Below are 19451 nucleotides of genomic sequence, written 5' to 3' on the forward strand. Positions count from 1 at the left end.
CTGATTATGATTATGAAAGACTAACAAGTTTTTATCAAGACATAAAAGTACCAATCTGGGGTACTTTTTGATACTGATTTACGTAATTGAATTAGTCTCATAGTAAAGTTACCTTTCACTTTGAACTCAAGTGCCTGAAAATATGGGTGAAGTAGATGAGTATATGAATTATGAATGAACTTATATTTATGAGTTCCTAATTTGAACTTAGGTACCTTTATATACATATCACATTTAATTTCATGATAACTATCATTTAATAGATCAGTGATCACAAAGATAGTCATTTGAACAAGTTTTCTAATTTTAAGGGTATAACATTATTATTATTATTATTATTATTACTGTTACTATTCTGCTTACCAGCTAAATGTAGGTGTTAGATTATAGAAGTTAATGTATTGATGTTAGCTTGATGTTTCCAATTGGCACTAAGAAGTAACTGAAAAACTCCCTTTGTCATCACAATGGACAGTTACTCCTTAGACTCTCACGCTCCCTTCCACATTCAGGAATTCCCCTTCCAGGGATTGTCATGTTTAAGGAGGCAGATGGTAAAGTCAATGGCAATGCCTAATATTTGACATACAAAATCACAGCCCAGACCAAGAGTGAGAGATGGGGAAATCTTACCCATTTGGTCAAACTAGAAATTTACAAAGGAAAAATAAACTTTTTTTTTTGTCTAGTTCATAAACAATGCAATGACAAAAATATTTCTGATTCAAGATACAACATTCCTGAGTTCATCACCTATGGAGGTCAAAAAGTATATCAGGGTACCAACTATTAAAAATAAAATCGCTAAGTCTTCCAAGACTGTGAAAGGCAAAGACTTGATAGGCTCAGAGTGCTTTACCAAGGACTGCATTTTCCTGATAATACACTTGTGTGGATTTATCTATTTAAGTCAATCTTAATTCACTAAATATCCAGAAGTAATGATATTATTGTAATTTATCCTCTGTCATAATTGGGTTTACTTCATTTTATCTTTTTTTTAGTTCAAAAATGTTTACACTATGAGCATTTCCTTTCCTTATCATTAATTAAAATCCTGCAGTATGTGGTATTCAGTAGTTAGTGCTGACACACGCAAGTATTAATCTGACTAAAATTAGCCTAATTAAGATTGTTATTAGGGCTTACGCAAAGCAGAAGTGTACAACACAGTAGGTAGCAGTTATCTTGGCTTTTAAATAACATTTAAATTGAAATGTAGATGAAATAGATTCGCATAACTACAAGACCTTTCTCTTTAAAATAAAAACATAAAAATTCAAGTTCCAGCTAAAAGCCTTTATGACATAGACACAGCCAGTGTAAGTCCTTTTATACATAATCAGTAACTTCAACTGGTTCTAATAATTTGCCGTCATATAAAGTTTTTTTTTTTTTGGTTGAAACCAAAGTGGTTGCTAAACTTAAAACCAAGTCAGGGATCCCGTTACTTTCATTGCAAGTACAATTATCTCAGGAAAAATTATTTTTTAATAGAGCTTTCAAACTGATACATTTTCCCAAGAAACATCACAGTATGTACCCATCGTAGAATACTTGATAGGAGGAACTGTGTAAACACCAAAAGAAGTAAACCATGAATTGTAAACATCTAGCCTGAATAAGTCATTCATTCAGTTCCACATTTGTTTGATAAAAGCACATTAGTATTCTCAATTCTTAAATGTAACATCAAGTTGGAATTAAATCTAAGGTGAGGTAGATCATCTAATATGTAATCTGAAGCAAATAACATGCCTTGTAGAGATATATTTGTGTTTTTGATCTCTATGTAAATGATTACCTGTTCTACATTCAGAAATTAAACACAAACTGAGGCTGGGTCTTTTGAAATGAATTCCAATGGTCTGTAGAAAAACAAAAGATAGAGGGTCAAAACAAAAGATAGAAAAACAAAAGATAAAAAAATTATATATATATTATATATTGTCTGTGTGTGTGTGTGTGTGTGTGTGTGAGAGAGAGAGAGAGAGAGAGAGAGAGAACATGTGATGTGTTATGTATATATTATATACAGGAACATGCCATAAAAAGGGAGAAACAATAAAAATTTAAAAACATATGCCACACTAAAAGTGAGTGACAAATATCTTCCCCAAAGGCAGCAGATACATATGACAATAAAATTATACCTGCCTTTATGAGAGTGGTTCATGAACACTGATATATTAACACTGAGCAAATTTCCCATTCTGGGAATTTGCCAAAATTATGGATCCAAGGGGAATTTCTCAAGGACTCAATAGAATTTCATACTTATGGTTGTGAACTTACATATCAGAAATTCAAACATCAGCCTACCCATAGAAATCCATAGTTTTCTCCGTGAATAGATTTATATCTAAAGAATCTTTTACTAATACCTAAAGAATCTTAACATGCCCACTTTTTTAGTATTAAGTTCAGCTCATTATGAAATCATAAGTGCAACCCTAATGTTCAAATAAATTCTGAATTTTTTAAATTTCACTGCAGACTAATTTGGAAAATTATTACATGGTTTAATAATAGCATAAATTATAAGAGCTTCAAGACTCCTGTGGACTTGTCTGCAGCCACACAGCCAATATTAAAACACACATTATTTATCTGAATATAATATCTCCTATGCAATCGCTGTGCTTCATCTTGTAAATACAGATAGGCTAGAGGTTTAAAATGTGTACATTCTGATAAACTCCACTCTGCTTTGGGTGCGTTATGATCTCATGCAAGTTAAGAAATTAAAAATGGAGTGGATTAAACTTAGGCTGGAATCAAACTTTGCTTTAAATTTTAAGAAAGTCATTTTTCATTGGCACCAGAGTGCAGTCACAAATAAAAAGCAAACATAGATCCTTCAGATAAAATATGCTTTGCCCTAAAATACCTAGGCATACGAGTGCTGTGGTTTGACTGGTTTTGTTCCCTCCCTCCAAAATTCATGTTGAAATTCAATCCCCAATACAACAGTATTGGGAGGCATTGCTTTTGGGAGGTGCGTGAGTCATCAGCGCTCCACGTTCATAAACGGGATTAGGTGCTCTCATAAAAGGGCTTGATAGAGTTCAGCCCATTTTCTCTTCTACCTTCTGCCATGTGGAAGGTGCCATTTTGGAAGCAGAGAGCAGCCCTCCCCAGACAACCAAGCCTGCCGGCACCTTGTCCTTGAATTTTCCAGCTTTTAGAACTAAGAAAAAATAATTTCTGTTCTTCACAAATTATTCAGTCTCAGACCTTTTTTTAAATAACAGCATTAGCAAACGAAGACAATAAACTACATATGTGTGCTTTGCTTGACATTTTCTGGAGAACTGTCTTTCAATGGATTTTGTTAGATCAGGCCTGATAGTGCCATATGCTTGAGCCGTGCTTCTTGCAGTTCAATTCGTATAAGAATCATCCAGAGACTTGGTTTAAATGCAGATTCTGAGTCAATGGTTCCGGAGCAGAGCCTGAGATTCTACACTTCTAACAAGCTCTCAGGTGGTACCTACGCTACTGTTCAGGGAGGACACTTTCAGTATCAGTGACAAAGAAAGTGGCCAAAAGACTACTCTCTCAGGTTTCATGCACGTGTATAGGCAGCAGTGGCCCGGGGAAAATGTCACAATTTCTCAGTAGACCAGGACAAAAGTTCAGTAACAGGCAATAAAAGCTGATGACTAAACAGGGATTACCCAATCACTACAGCTCATGGGCCAAATCTGGCCCACCATCTGTTTTGTATGACCTGCACGGTAAGAATGGTTTTCATAGATGAACATTTGCAACTGATTTGATAATAGAAAACACCAACTTTGAACCCCAATTAGGTGAAATTGCACCCCTCTCCCAAAAGAAATTATTTTAAATTGTATCGATTTAAAATATTGTAGAAATTTATTTTCTCTCTTGTTACATAGGTACCTACTTATCCTCAATTTTGTTTTTCTCACAAAGTCTGAAATATCCCTGGCCTTTTACAGAGAAAAAAATAATGACGCTTGTATAAATTTTTGCTGAAAATTCCATAAATTTTCCTTGATAAAATATGAGCATTTTTACATAGCACAAGTAACATTCAAAAAAATAAAAAGTGCATGATATTTTTAAAATCTAGATTACCTCAAATTAGTTAGGATTAGGAGTGACTTAGAAGATACTCACAAAATTCAAATTCTGAAAGAAAACCAAAGAAAGCAACTTGAATTACTGTTGAAAAGTTCAGTGCTTTTCTTTTTCCTTCCTTCCTCTCTTCCCTCCCTCCCTCCCTCCTTCCCTCTCTCTCTCTTCCTTCCTTCTCTCTCTCTCTTCCTTCCTTTCTTTCTCTTTCTTCTTTCTTTCTTTCTCCTTCCTTCCTTCCTTCTCTTTCTTTCTTTCTTTCTTTTTCTTTCTTTTTCTTTCTCTCTCTCTCTCTCTCTTTCTTTCTTTCTTTCATTCTTTCTCTTTCTTCCTTGAGACAGAGTCTAGCTCTGTTGCCCAGGCTAAGTACAGTGGCACGATCTTGGCTTACTCCAATCTTCACCTCCATGGTTCATGCAATTCTTGTGCCTCAGCCTCCTGAGTAGCTGGGATTACAGTTGTGCACCACCATACCCAGCAAATTTTGGTATTTGTAGTAGACATGGGGTTTTGCCATGTTGCCAAGGCTGGTATGACTTAACTAGTCAAAACCTACTGTTGATGGAAAGCCTCATTAATAACATAAACAACCAATATACATTTTATGTTCTATGTATTACAAAGTGTATTCTTACAATAAAGTCAGCTTCAGAGAAGAAAACGTTATTAAGAAAATCATAAAGAAGAGAAAATATATTTACTCTGTGTTAAATGGAAGTGGATCATCCTAGAGACCTTGAACCTCAGTGTTGTGACACACTGAGTCAGCTGAGGAGGAGCAGGAGGAGAGGTTGGTCTTGCTGTCTTGGAGGTGGCAGCAGTTGAATAAAACCCTCATATAAATGTACCTGAGCAGTTCCAACTCGCGTTGTTCAAGGGTCAACTGTATTTTGGAAACAAAATCTACAGAACTTAATGATATATTTGGAGGTAGGGGGAAGAGAGGGGACCACAGATGTAGAAGAGATCAGATGAGTGAAGGAGAAGAATTCGAAAAATCCAAAGTTCTATTCTGTGTATCCTCCTCTTCAAAGCCTTTTCTTACACATGACCTATCTTCTGGCCTTGTTTTCAACCATTTTATTTCATTTTCTTGTCCCAAATGCAAACATGCTTGCAGGCACTCTGCCTCCCCAATCCTCTTTCAGTTTCACCTGGCCCTGAACACTAAGCAGGTGACTCATTATTTTTTCTCTCTTGATTCATCCAATTTCCTGAGCTATGACACATTTTCAATTGTTTTTTGAACACTTCTCTTTAGATGACCCCTTTGTACCTCCAACTCAACTCAATTAAATTCATATTTTCCCCATATCTACTATGGTCCTTATTTATATTACCACTACCATCTTTCCAGTCACCTGGACACATACTCATCACTAACTTCTGCTTCCTCCTTGCTCTTTGCTTCAGTTGTTATGGTTTTATTGGTGCACTCTGTTGCATTTTATGTTCCTACCTTTCTTATATTTTCCTGAAGTGGAAGCCCTGATTGTAATGTAAGCCCCCATTATACTTCACCAGATTATTTTTATCACTTCTGTCTTCCTACCTCAAATATCTTTCCTATTCTACCAACCAGCACATGACCTTTAGAGTAATCATCCTAAATGACAATTGTAATCATTTCACTTGTGTCTAAAATCTTCAATGATTCTATTATCTTCATTCTATTATCTTCAGAGTAATTTTCAAATTTCTTAAAACTGTATTAAATGCTTCTATGATTTGACCCCAATCTATCGTCTACCTTGAGTCTGAAATAACTTGAGTGTCTCGTTCTCCTGAAAATCTGTCTGATGCTTTCACAACGTTGTCCCTTTGCTCATGCCACATTGCTGCCTTCACCTTTTCATACTGAAACCCTTCTTTCTTAAAAGCATAAAATGATGTCTCTCACCTCTTCAACTAGCAGTAAGTTCTTCTTCTGATACTCCCCAATAGAATATGAGTCTGCAATGGAACAGACTTTTTTTATCTTTTATCCCCCACAGTGCTGAGCATACTATCTAGCATACAGCAGGAACAGAGCAAATATTAAATTGAATTGACATATTAGCACTCTTTCTGATGAGTTTGTAATGTACCCAATAATCTTGATAAATGTGATTATATAATGAATTTGGCCTTAAAGTCAGATGATATGTGAAATGTATATTTTTATGTGAGCTGTTTACAGAACCCAAATCTCTACTTTACTATGAGTAAGCTTTTATAGACCTTAATTTAAAATAGTAATAAATTAAGAATTCCTCAAATTTTTGAACTGAGATTTATTGAGATTTCTTCCTTTTTTACACCTTTGATTTCTTGGGGACACTGGAAAGAGCAGTCTTTATGAATATATTTAAACTCTGAGATATAATCAAAAATTTACCTACCAGTTTCTCTATCAACCAAAATAAACACTAAGCTATTTAAACATTAGATTGATTTTTCTGAACTGAAAGCTTTGCCTTATCTAAAATTTCATGCAAGTTAGCAAAATGTGACTATCTGTAAATTTCAAGTAAATTCTATCAAGCTAAAGTTTGCCTCCACTCTAACAATAGGATAAAGTCCAATAATATGAATGCTAAATGGAGAAATGGAATGGTTAGAGTAGATATGGACTCTGTAACAAAATCCCTACTCATTTTCAACAAAAAACTTCCAGATAATTCCTTAAAAGTAAAAGGAAGAGTTTGACCACTATCTGAATAATTGTTTGCATTTATACTCTTCACTTAGCTAATTTACCTCTTTAAGAAATTTTTTTCTATACCAAAGTTTCTAGTCTTTAATTCTCTAATAGCTACTTTACCTTCTCTGTAAAAAATTAGAGAAATGGCAGACAACTGAGGACCAACAATAGCTTGTTTATTTCAAAAATATGTTTATAATAATAATTAAAATTATATTTTAAAAATTACATATTTAAACTTCCTGCAAATCATTTTTAACTCATATATCTTTTTAATAAAAGTTATTTAGGATGATATCTCTTATTTGGGAATAGAAGTTTTAAATAATTGTTTTATCTGCAATAATAATTGCTACTAATTCAAGGGATCCGCATCTACAGATTTAACCAATCTTGAATAAAAAATAGATGGTTGCTAGTTGTATATCTAGGTATTTTATTATCTTTTTAGCAGTTGTGAATGGGAGTTCCCTCATGATTTGGCTCTCTGTCTGTTATTGGTGTATAGGAATGCTTGTGATTTTTGCACAGTGATTTTGTGTCCTGAGACTTTGCCGAAGTTGCTTATCAGTTTAAGGAGATTTTGGGCTGAGACCATGGGGTCTTCTAAATATACAATCATGTCATCTGCAAATAGAGACAATTCCTAATTGAATACTCTTTATTTCTTTTTCTTGCCTGATTGCTCTAAGAACTTCCAATACTATGTTGAATAGGAATGGTAAGAGAGGGCACCCTTGTCTAGTGCTAGTTTTCAAAGGGGAATGCTTCCAGTTTTTGCCCATTCAGTATGATATTGGCTGTGGGTTTGTTGTAGATAGCTTTTATTATTTTGAGATATGTTCCATCAATACATAGTTTATGGAGAGTTTTTAGCATCAACAGCTGTTCAATTTTGTCGAAGGCCTTCTCCACATCTATTGAGATAATCATGTGGTTTTTGTCTTTGGTTCTGTTTATATGATTGATTACATTTATAGATTTTTTTAGGTTGAACCAGTCTTGCATCCCCGGGATGAAGCCTACTTGATCATGATGGATACGCTTTTTGATGTGCTGTTGCATTCGGTTTGCCAGATTTTATTGAAGATTTTTGCATCTATGTTCATCATGGATATTAGCCTAAAATTTTCTTTTTTACTTGTGTCTCTGCCAGCTTTTGGTATTAGGATGATGTTGGTCTCATAAAATGAGTTAGGGAGTATTACCACTTTTTGTATTGTTTGGAATCGTCTCAGAAGGAAGGGTACCAGCTCCTCTTTGAACACCTGGTAGAATTTGGCTGTGAACCCATCTGGACCTGGACTTTTTCTGGTTGGTAGGCTATTAATTGCTGCCTCAACTTCAGACCTTGTTATTATTCTATTCATGGTTTCAATTTCTTCCTGGTTTAGTCTTAGAAGGGTGTAAATGTCCAGGAATTTATCCATTTCTTCTAGATTTACTGGTTTATGTGCATAGTGTTGTTTGTAGTAGTCTCTGATGGTAGTTTGTATTTCTGTGGAATTGGTGGTGATAATCCCTTTATCATTTTTTATTGCATCTATTTGATTCTTCTCTTTCTTCTTTTTTATTAGTCTGGCTAGCAATCTATCTATTTTGTTGATCTTTTAAAAAAATCCAGCTCCTTGATTTTTTGAAGGGTTTTTTGTGTTTCTATCTCCTTCAGTTCTGCTCTTATCTTAATTATGTCTTGTCTTCTGCTAGCTTTTGAATTTGTTTGATCTTGCTTCTCTAGTTCTTTTAATTTTGACAATAGGATGTCGATTTTAGAACTTTCCTCACTTCTCATGTGGGCATTTAGTGCTATAAATTTCCCTCTAGACACTGCTTTAAATATGTCCCAGAGAGTCTGGTATATTATGTCTTCATTCTCATTGGTTTCAAAGAACAACTTTATTTCTGCCTTCATTTCATTATTTATCCAGTAGTCATTCAGGAGCAGATTGTTTAGTTTCCATGTAGTTGTATGGTTTTATGTGATTTTCTTAATCCTGAGTTCTTATTTGATTGCGCTGTGGTCTGAGACTGGTTGTTATGATTTTCATTCTTTTGCATTTGCTGAGGAGTGATTTACTTCCAATTATGTGGTTAATTTTAGAGTAAGTGCATTTTGGTGCTGAGGAGAATGTATATTCTGTGGATTTGGGTAGAAAGTTCTGCAGTTGTCTATTACATCCACTTGGTCCAGATCTGAGTTCAAGTCCTGGATATCCTTGTTAATTTTCTGTCTTGTTGATCTGTCTAATATTGACAGTGGAGTGTTAAAACCTCCCACTATTATTGCGTGGGAGTCTAAGTCTCTTTGTAGGTGGTTAAGAACTTGCTCTATGTATCTGGGTACTCCTGTATTGGGCGCATATATATTTAGGATCATTAGTTCTACTTGTTGCATTGATCCTTTTACCATTATGTAATGCCCTTCTTTGCCTCTTTTGCTCTTTGTTGGTTTAAAGTCTCTTTTATCAGAGACTAGGATTTAAACCCCTACTTTTTTTCTCTCTCTCTCCATTTGCTTGGTAAATCTTCCTCCATCCCTTTATTTTGACTCTATGTGTGTACTTGCATGTGAGATGGGTTTTCTGAATACAGCACACCGATGTTTCTGTACTTTTTATCTGGTTTGCCAGTCTGTGTCTTTTGATTTAGCCTATTTACATTTAAGGTTAATATTGTTATATGTGAATTTGATCCTGCCATTTTGATGCTAGGTGGTTTTTTTGTCTGTTAGTTGACACAGTTTCTTCATTGTTTTGATGGTCTTTACCATTTGGTACGTATTTGCAGTGGCTGGTACTGGTTGTTCCTTTCCATGTTTAGTGCTTCCTTCAGGAACTCTTGTAAGGCAGGTCTAGTGTGATGAAATCTCTCAGCAATTGCTTGTCTGTAAAGGGTTTTATTTCTCCCTCACTTATAAAGCTGAATTTGGCTGGATATTAAATTCAAGGTTGAAAGTTCTTTTGTTTAAGGATGTTGAATATTGGCCTCCACTCTCTTCTGGCTTATAGGATTTCTGCTGAGAGATCCACTGTGAGTCTGATGGGCTTCCCTTTGTGGGTAACCTGACCTTTCTCTCTTAGCATTTTTTCCTTCATTTCAACCCTGCTGAATCTGATGATTATGAGCCTTGGGGTTGCCCTTCTTAAGGAATATATTTGTGGTGTTCTCTGTATTTTCTGGATTTTAATGTTAGCCTTCCTTGCTTGGTTAGGGAAAATCTCCTGAATAATATCCTGAAGAATGTTTTTCAGCTTAGAATCATTCTCCCCATCACATTCAGGCAAACCAATAAAACAGACGTGAAGGACCTCTTCAAGGAGAACTACAAACCACTGCTCAATGAAATAAGAGAGGACACAAACAGATGGAAAAACATTCCATGCTCATGGTTAGGAAGAATCAATATCATGAAAATGGCCATACTGCCCAAAGAAATTTATAGATTCAATGGTATCCCCATCAGGCTACCACTGACCTTCTTCACAGAACTGGGAAAAAAACACCTTAAACTTAAACTTCATATGGAATGAAAAAAGAGTCCACATAGCCAAGACAATCCTAAGAAAAAAGAGCAAAGCTGGAGGCATCACACTACCTGACTTCAAACTATACTATAAGGCTACATTAATCAAAACAGCATGGTACTGGTACCAAAATATAGATATAGACCAAGGGAACAGAACAGAGGCCTCAGAAGTAACGCCACACACCTACAACCATCTGATCTTTGACAAACCTGACAAAAAACAAGAAACGGGGAAAGGATTCCCTGTTTAATAAATGGTGTTGGGGAAACTGGCTAACCATGTGCAGAAAGCTGAAACTGTACCCATTCCTTAAACCTTAGACAAAAATTAACTCCAGATGGATTAAAGATTTAAACATAAGACCTAATACCATAAAACCCTAGAAGAAAACCTAAGCAATATCATTCAGGACATAGGCATAGGCAAGGACTTCATGACTAAAATACCAAAAGCAATGGCAACAAAAGCCAAAATAGATAAATGGGATCTAATTAAACTTAAGAGCTTCTTCACAGCAAAAGAAACAATCATTAGAGTGAACTGGCAACCAACAAAATGGGCAAAAAATTTTGCAAGCTACCCATTTGACAATGGGCTAATATCCAGAATCTACAAAGAACTAAAACAAACTTACAAGAAAACAACAAACAACCCCATGAAAAAGTGGGCAAAGGATATGAACAGGCACTTTTTAAAAGATGTTTTATGCAGCCAACAAACTTATGAAAAAAAGCTCACCCAACCATTAGAAAAATGCAAATCAAAACCACATTGAGATATCATCTCACATCAGTTAGAATGGCAATCATTAAAAAATCTGGAGCCAACAGATGCTGGAGAAGATGTGTAGAAATAGGAACACTTTTACACTGTTGGTGGGAGTGTAAATTAGTGCAACCATGGTGGAAGACAGTGTGGTGATTCCTCAAGGACCTAGAAATAGATATTCCATTTGACCCAGCAATCCCATTACTGGATATATACCTAAAGAACTATAAATCATTCTATTATAAAAACACATGCACATGTATGTTCACTGTGGCCCTGTTTACAATAGCGAAGACTTGGAACTAACCCAAATGCCCATCAAGGATAGACTGGATCAAGAAAATGTGGCACATATACACCATGGAACACTATGCAGCCATAAAAAAGAATGGGTTCATGTCCTTTGCAGGGACATGGGTGAATCTGGAAACCATCATTCTCAGCAAACTGACACAAGAACAGAAAACCAAACACCACATGTTCTCATTCATAAGTGGGTGTTGAGCCATGGGGACACATGAAGGGGAGCATCACACACTGGGGTCTGTTGAGGGGTAGGGGGCTAGGGGAGCCATAGCAGGGGGTGGGGAGATTGGGGAGGGATAAGATTAGGAGAAATACCTAATGTAGGTGAAGAGGGGATAGAGGCAGCAAACCACCAAGGCATGTGTGTACCTATGTAACAATCCTGCAAGATGTGCACATGTACCCCAGAACTTAAAGTAAAATAATAAAAAAAAAAGGTTACCAAAAAAAAAAAAAGATGGTCATGTATAGACTTTTTTTCTTGTCATTATTCCCTAAACAATATGGTATAACAACTATTTACATACCATTTGCATTGTATTAGTGATTATAAGTAACCTAGATATGATTTAAAGAATAGAGGAGGAGCGTAGGTTATGTGCAAATACATACTCAGCCTTTTTATTTAAGGGACTTGAGCAGCAAGATTTTTGGTGTCTTTGGGATCTTGGAAACAATCCCCAGCAGATATCAATTGTCTTATTTAAATTATCACAAGCACCCTACAAAGTAAACATCATTAACCCCACCTTGGAGCTGAGGAAAGTGATAATGAGTTTACATTACTGGCCTGGGGTCATACATGCAGGAAGTCAGGGGGTAGGAAGTCAACTCAGCCCTTTCTGAGACCAGAGCTTAAGCACTGGATGGCCACACAGCACAGTTAACTGGTGTCTGGATATTCTGAGGGCAAACAAATGATGAGGAAACATGGAATATCAATGCATAAGAAATGCTATGACCTATTACATAAATCTCTAGCTCTTCCTTTAACTTTTTTTTTTCTTCTGCATTATTTCCTTTAGTTGCTGGAAATCTTTTTGCTGCATTGTCTGTGATGATAGCTGGCTTCTTTGAAATACACAGAAAACACTTCCCTCCAGTGGAGCAGCCCCTTTCAGGAAAAGTTCTCACTGTTTCCTCCATGCCCTGTTTCTACCTAATTCTTCAGTATGTTTTACTTGGAGTGGCGGAAACGTTGGTAAACCCAGCCTGTGAGTAAACACTTTTTCAACTAATGTTAGAACATACTGAACCTTTACAAAGAACTCATCACCTCAACCAGAACAATTAAAATGGTAGGTGATCTATTCACGCCCTAGAGAGTTACCACAATACTTCAAGCAAATGTATTTCTTTCATTTTTACAAAACACTTCATTTCTCCTCAGTCCTCTACCACATACAGAACAACTACCAATTCCACCTGGATGTAGATGGAACAAAAGATTTTTAACCTGGTTAAAGGCAATAACCATTTTGTCAGACATACCAAAAGAGGAAAACCTCTGCTGAAATCCAGAAGACAACTCCAAAACACTAAGATGAAAACTCTTCTCTTCTCCCTTTCCTCCTCTCACCTCCCTCCCTCTCACTCATAAACTCACACACATACCCCTTCGAAAATGACATTTAATGTTCTTTGAGAGTATATAAACATGCAAATGAAATGAAAATTTAAGCCAATTTTCCAGATAACTCAATGTCTTTAAATTAAATTACAGTAGATTAAATGTAATCACTAATGTTTCATAAGACAAGTTCAAAATAAGTTTATTAAATGTCAAGGGTTTCTGAATTATCTAGATTGCTTATATTAATTAAACTAGCCATTTTACAATTTATCACAATATTTCAGTGACTTCTTTCAATACAGTAATGTGTGTGTACATATACTTATCAGTGTAATTGATTACTTCTTATGTTTCTATCTTCCTTAAATTTTTCTGCCGTAAGAGTCATGATTGTAACTCAACCCTCTATTATACTTTACAGATAATATTTTTATAACTTCTAACTATCTTCCTGTCTCCAATCTCTCTCCCATTCTACCAACTGGCACATGGATTTTAGAGTAGTCATCCTAAATAACAATTCTAACCATTCCATTTGGGTCTAAAATCTTCAATGAACCTATTATCTTCAAAGTTGTTTCCAAACTTTTTAAAGATAAATATTTAATAAATATATATTTAAATACATACATACTTATGATACCAAAGCAATTCATTAAAAAATGAAAATCAAATTAGGTTTGAGTATAGCCATATATGTATATGTGTCTCAGACTTTGTTTTTTATAATTTTCAATCATTTCTTTTCATATATTTTGCATACATAAATTATGAGACTTTATACTGGGGACCTCGCTGTTTAACATTGCAAGAAAGACAAAAGAAGTGTAAAGCAATGCCACTACACAAATATTTGTGATCTCCTCTGATGTTATTCCCAAAAGTGTGTTGGAAGTAGTCAGCCAAAATTTTCTGGGCTGAGTAATTATTTTCTAGAATAAATAATGAGGAAAGGTAATGAGTAAATATGGGGAGGAAATTCCTAGCCAGCTTAGCAATAATGATTCAACATACAAAAGCCAGAGAGGTACATAAAACCAATGACTGTTAAAAAGGCAGATCATGTGCTATACATCACTTAATCCACCCGTCCTTGATATGCTCATCAGGAGATGAGGTCTAACTGAGGTCCTAACTAAGTCAATTGACTCATCTGCCATCAGGGTCATCAACCAGGGACTGAAAGAATTTGGTTTGATTTCTAGCTTTTCCATTACTACCTACCTAAACTTGGGAACTCATATAACCCCCAAGCCTCACTTTTCTGGTATTCAAAATAGAAATAATTTTATTCTTCCTTATATCAGAGCACTGATAGGGTAAGAATCAACAGGAATGGGAGACTACTCCTTCAAAATCAAATGACATAAAATATTAAAGGGTATTTTGAACTGTAAAATCAAGGATTACCCTTCTGGGAGACAGTACAGCATAGAGGTTAGGCTTTATGGTCTTAAAGTCAGACAGACCTGAATTCAAACCTAGTTCTGCCACTGACTAACTCTGTGACCTTGGGAAAATTATTCAGCATTTCTGGGCTTTTCTCATCATCTATAAAACAGGGAGTTGTTCAAATGACTAAGTGGAAGATTTTATGTAAAGCAAAAACCTCAGTGCCTTGTATATAGACAGCACTCAATAATTAGCAGTTATAATGTGTTGCTGTTATCATTAGTAAAAGTAATGGCAAAAACCGCAATTACTTTTGCACCAACCTAATATCATCTTTCACATGAATTAATAGTGCCAGATTCAGAACAGAAGCACAGGTGTCCTGCTCCCAGCTCTTTTTGCCATAAAGAACCTGAACAGCCAGGAGACCTGGCAGTGTAAGCAAAACTGTCTCTCACCAGAGTCATCCTACAGCCGTCTTTTTCCTCTTACCTCTCCCCTCAAATCCAACAGAAAAGTCTTAGCTTTTACTCTGAAATAGAACTTAAATCTGGCCACACCTCACTATCCCCTTTGTTCTCCTCCCGTCCTATAACACCATCATCTCTAGCCCCGATTCCACCAGAGCCTCTGTATTTTTCTCCCTGCTTCCTCTCCTGCCTATGAGTCCATTCTCTGTTCTTCTCAAAACCTTGGTCCTATCGTTCCCCTGCTTGAAATTCCACAGTAGGATTTTAGAGAGAAATTCCTCACCATGGTGAATAAGGCTCCACATGACTTGGTCTCTGCGTGTTGTTCCACCTACATTTGGTTACATTCTGCCCCTTGACCACATCTCCAGAAGTACATGTGTCTCTAAGATGCCAGAGTTCTTTCTACCCCAAGGCCTCTGCACTTGCTTTTCTCTTTATTAAGAATTCCCTTTCCTCTGTTTTCAAATGAGTGGCTTCTTCTCATTATTGTGCCTTCTCAAAGGTCATCTCTTTGTAGGGGCTTCCTTGAGCATTCCATCACTTTCTATTTCATTACTCTGGATTTTTTTTATTGCATTTTAGGTTTTGGGGTACATGTGAAGAACATGCAAGATTGTTGCATAGGTACACACATGGTAGTGTGGTTTTCTGCCTTGCGTCCCCTCGCCTGTATCTGTCATTTACTCTGTATTTTTTTTTAATAGCACTTGTCAGCATCTGAAATTACTTTATTTATATTTGTATTGCCTGACTCTTACTGTAAGAATATACACTACTGACGTCAGTGTATGCTTTTCCTTCCTGAAAAGTACATGTGCAAAATAGACGATCAACCAATATATTTTGATTGAAGAAACAAACAAATGAAATCTATGACTATTTTTATATGGTATGATAAAAACATATTATTCAAACACTTGACAATGTCCTCCATTGATGGCATTAAGCAAGGAAACACAATGAATCACTCCATAAATGACAGTGGACATAGTCTATCCTACTAAGACATGTTATACTTTGGAGATGAGCTAGAGAAAAAAGAGCAGTAGAAAAGTTTTCAAATTATGTTTTCATTGTAGCAGTGTACACCTCAGTTGTCTCATACTCTATGTTTGTTTATTCAAAAAAATACTGTGTGGGTATCTACAATGTGCCTACTATGGCTCTCCAGGCTTTAGACACATCAGTTAATAAAAATAAGGCAAAAATTTCTGCCATTGTAGAGCTTATAGCATTTCTGTGGTTGAGTAGTAGAGAGTAAGCTGGGAAGACAGAAGGCTCTAGTCTGAGGAGAGTGCACAAAATTGTGATTATGGAGTGGGTGCAGTTATTGATCCAGGACATGGCTTTGCAGGCCAGTCTCTGTTACAATTACTCAACTACGTCATTGTGGTATGAAAGCAGCCATAGACAACATATACTAAATGAATGTGACTGTGTTCCAATAAAACTTTATTAAAATAGGTGGCAAGCTGAACATTACCTGGTCATAGTAATGGCCAACTGCTGGCTGAGGTACAAGGCATAGGCCATGACCTTGTGTGTGAGTGGAGTGGAAGCTAAGGTAGATTGGAGATCAAGGACATTGGAGGTCAAGGAACTGGACAACCAAGATTGAAAGGATGGATGGTTGGAAGGATGATCTATATGGATAGCAAAATTGCCAAGCATTAAGGCAGGAGTAGTACCAGAGAGTGTGACAATGAGAGAGGAACTGACAACTTTGAGAAATAGAGGAAAATGTCCTATAGATTGGCAGATGACAGCACAAAAGAGAAATAGTAGATGATATAATCTGATAACATGAAGCTCAAAGCTGAAGTTTTTTTAGGGTGAAGGGGGAAATAATGGTCTAAAAATGGCAACAGGATAAGGTTCCATTTACTGGGATTATGGTACTTCACACGTTCAAAATAACTTCTTCACCAAACACAGTAAACACATTTTAACTGTTTAAGAACAACTAGAGTAAAAAAATTTCCAGCAATAAGTCTCCAGTACCAGGTGCCTTAGGAAGGTGGTTATGGCCCTGTGTTTTGTAGATTCTGCATATGCCGTGGTGCGGCATCTTTGCAAGCAGTTACCAGCTACTATCTGGAGGCACATTTTTAGCACTCATTTGCAAGAAGACCAGCTTTCACATACACATTGAATATTTCTTCTATTGTATCGTCTTAGTAAAATGGGAATTTTAGAATAATGACAGACTTCTTGATATTATCTACATTGTAATGGGCTAAAAGAAATATCCTGGAGCCTAAAAAACCAAATTGATGATCACAAAACTTTCAAAAGATCAGAACACGCAAGTAGATGCCTAAAAATGTAGATTTGAGAACTTGAAAAGCTAAGTCCTATAAAAGGGAACTGGAGGGTTTCAAAAACGACTAAAATGACACCAAAGAGAGATTAACCAGCAGGCAGAGAGCTGGCAAAGTGTGTTCATGAATTATATACCATACCAGAAGTTCTAGCAAGAGAAAAGCGTAGGATTAATAATTAACTAGCAGAGTAATAATGGGATTGTATGTTCTGCTTTTTCTCAGTGAAAGAAATCAGCCTACTTACTCTTTCTGCCCATTGCTAATTTCCTTGTATTTATAGAGAGGAAAGTTTATAAGCCAAATCCTTTTTATGGCTGTGAATCATTTCTTCCCAAAGCCTATCCAGGCTTCCTCTCATACTCCCATTTGGACCTTTCTGAAAATACTCCAAGGCTCCTGCTGGTGATTGGTACTACACAAAAGAGCTGTGTTACCTTCCCACGAATATTTGAAGCCCTTCTCCACAGTATTTTATCTATCACCATTATTATTTGCATTTCCAATCAGCATTTGTGAGAAAAGTGTGCATTTAGCACTTTCCTTTATATTAAATAATGTACTGTTTCTGCTCCAGAGTTTAAAGCCCAGGAAAGATAAACTGATGCCTTTTCCCACCTCTCAGTTCCAGCACTCGGCACTTTCCTGAAGCACAAAGAGGGACTCCTTTAAATGTTTATGGGATAAATAAATCAAAACATGTGGAGGACACACCAAAAGTAAAACAGAAATGTTACATTAATGAAGGAAAGAACATTAATGCATTTACATCATGTATTAATAAGTTCATGGAAAAGTTCTGGTAAATGCAGAGTTTTGCTGCAGCAAGGTATTAAAAAAGAAAAAAGGAAAAAAAACAGGGTAAATATTCCGAGAGGAGCAGGAGGAAATAATAAGGTCTCTTACTTTTCATAGTAAAGGACACTAAAGGTTTAGGGTTTACTGTACAGTCATGTACCACATAACAACATTTGGTCCATGATGGATCACATAGTGGTTTCATAAGATTATAATATCATATTTTCATAAGAATATAATATCTTTAACTGTATTATTTTTGTGTTTAGATATGTTCAGAATCACAAATACTTACCACTGTGCTCCAATTGCCAGCAGTATTCTGTACGGTCACACACTGTACAGATTTGCTGCCTAGAAGGGTGAGAGGCTACCCATATAGCCTAGGTGTGTAGCAGGCTAGGTCATCTAGGTTTGTGTAAGTATACTCTATGATGTTTGCACTACGACAAAATCGCCTAATGACACATTTCTCAGGACATATCTCCATCACTAAGCCATGCATGACTGTACATCTCTTTTCTATCATCACTTTTCTTTTTAAAATGAGCTTTAATATTTATTAATGATTTCATTGTAGAAAAGATTTGCAAGGCACAAAAGAGTAAGAGGAATATTAGAAATCCAGTAATTCACCCACTCAAAACTAAGACTGTTAATATTATTTAGCATATTTCCTTAAAACTTTTTGGCACACATATATAAAAGAGATTAATATAATAAACTCCCCTGTATCCACCTTCTAGCATCAATAATTTTCAACTCATAGCCAAAACTTGTTTCATCTCTCCCTCATTCACATTTTTTTCCTCCTTGCCATATAATTTTGAAGCAATCCCAAATATCATGTTAAAATAAACATAAAATATTTTAAGACATAGCCCTAAGATCATAGTGCATTTTATTATGTTTATATAGCACGTACAAAATCTTATATACTTATTTTCATCTATTTCTGATTTCAAAAGAAAGTTGTTTTTAATAGAAAATTTTAAAAAATTATCTTTGTGGGTTTTTTTTTAACCTCTTGGCACCATCATTACTTCCAAAAAATGACATGGAAAGAAATGATAACCATTTTGGAGATTCAATGCTTAAGCTATTGTCTCTGTCTGAGTACCTCTCCTGAAATGAGATAATATATATTAAGGGCTTTGTACAGTGCCTGCACAAGTAGGAGCTACTCAGTTTGATAAGATTAATATTGTTAAAAATACCTAACCCTTATTCAGGACCTACCAGTCAGCATTATACTAAGCACTTTACATGTAGTATTGCAGGTAAGTGTCCCAACACCTCCATGAGTGAAGAATGATATTATTTCCATTTCACAGAGTAGGACATTGAGGCTTGAAAAGTTTAAGTCAGTTATAGTAGATAACTGACATGGTATTTTGACACTATCTTGTTTAACTCCAGAGCCCATGCTCTTAACCTTGATGCAAATTTTATATAATACAAGTTTTGTACAAGGAACCTAATGAATTACACAGAATCACAGAATTA

At 35.7% G+C, this 19451-nt stretch overlaps 2 protein-coding genes across 2 annotated transcripts in view; one reads left to right on the top strand and one right to left on the bottom strand.

Moving 5' to 3' along the window:
* The window catches only part of MGST1 (microsomal glutathione S-transferase 1), a 129409-nt gene that overhangs the window by 107225 nt on the left and 2733 nt on the right, over positions 1–19451 (bottom strand). The window lies entirely within an intron of this gene.
* The window catches only part of SLC15A5 (solute carrier family 15 member 5), a 78301-nt gene that overhangs the window by 31251 nt on the left and 27599 nt on the right, over positions 1–19451 (top strand). The window contains exon 6 of the mRNA XM_003934574.2: positions 12414–12602. Within this exon, the coding sequence (XP_003934623.1) occupies positions 12414–12602 (189 nt within the window). The remainder of the gene's footprint in view (positions 1–12413; positions 12603–19451) is intronic.

Source organism: Saimiri boliviensis, chromosome 7, assembly GCF_048565385.1.
Source record: "Saimiri boliviensis isolate mSaiBol1 chromosome 7, mSaiBol1.pri, whole genome shotgun sequence".
NCBI lineage: Eukaryota > Metazoa > Chordata > Mammalia > Primates > Cebidae > Saimiri > Saimiri boliviensis.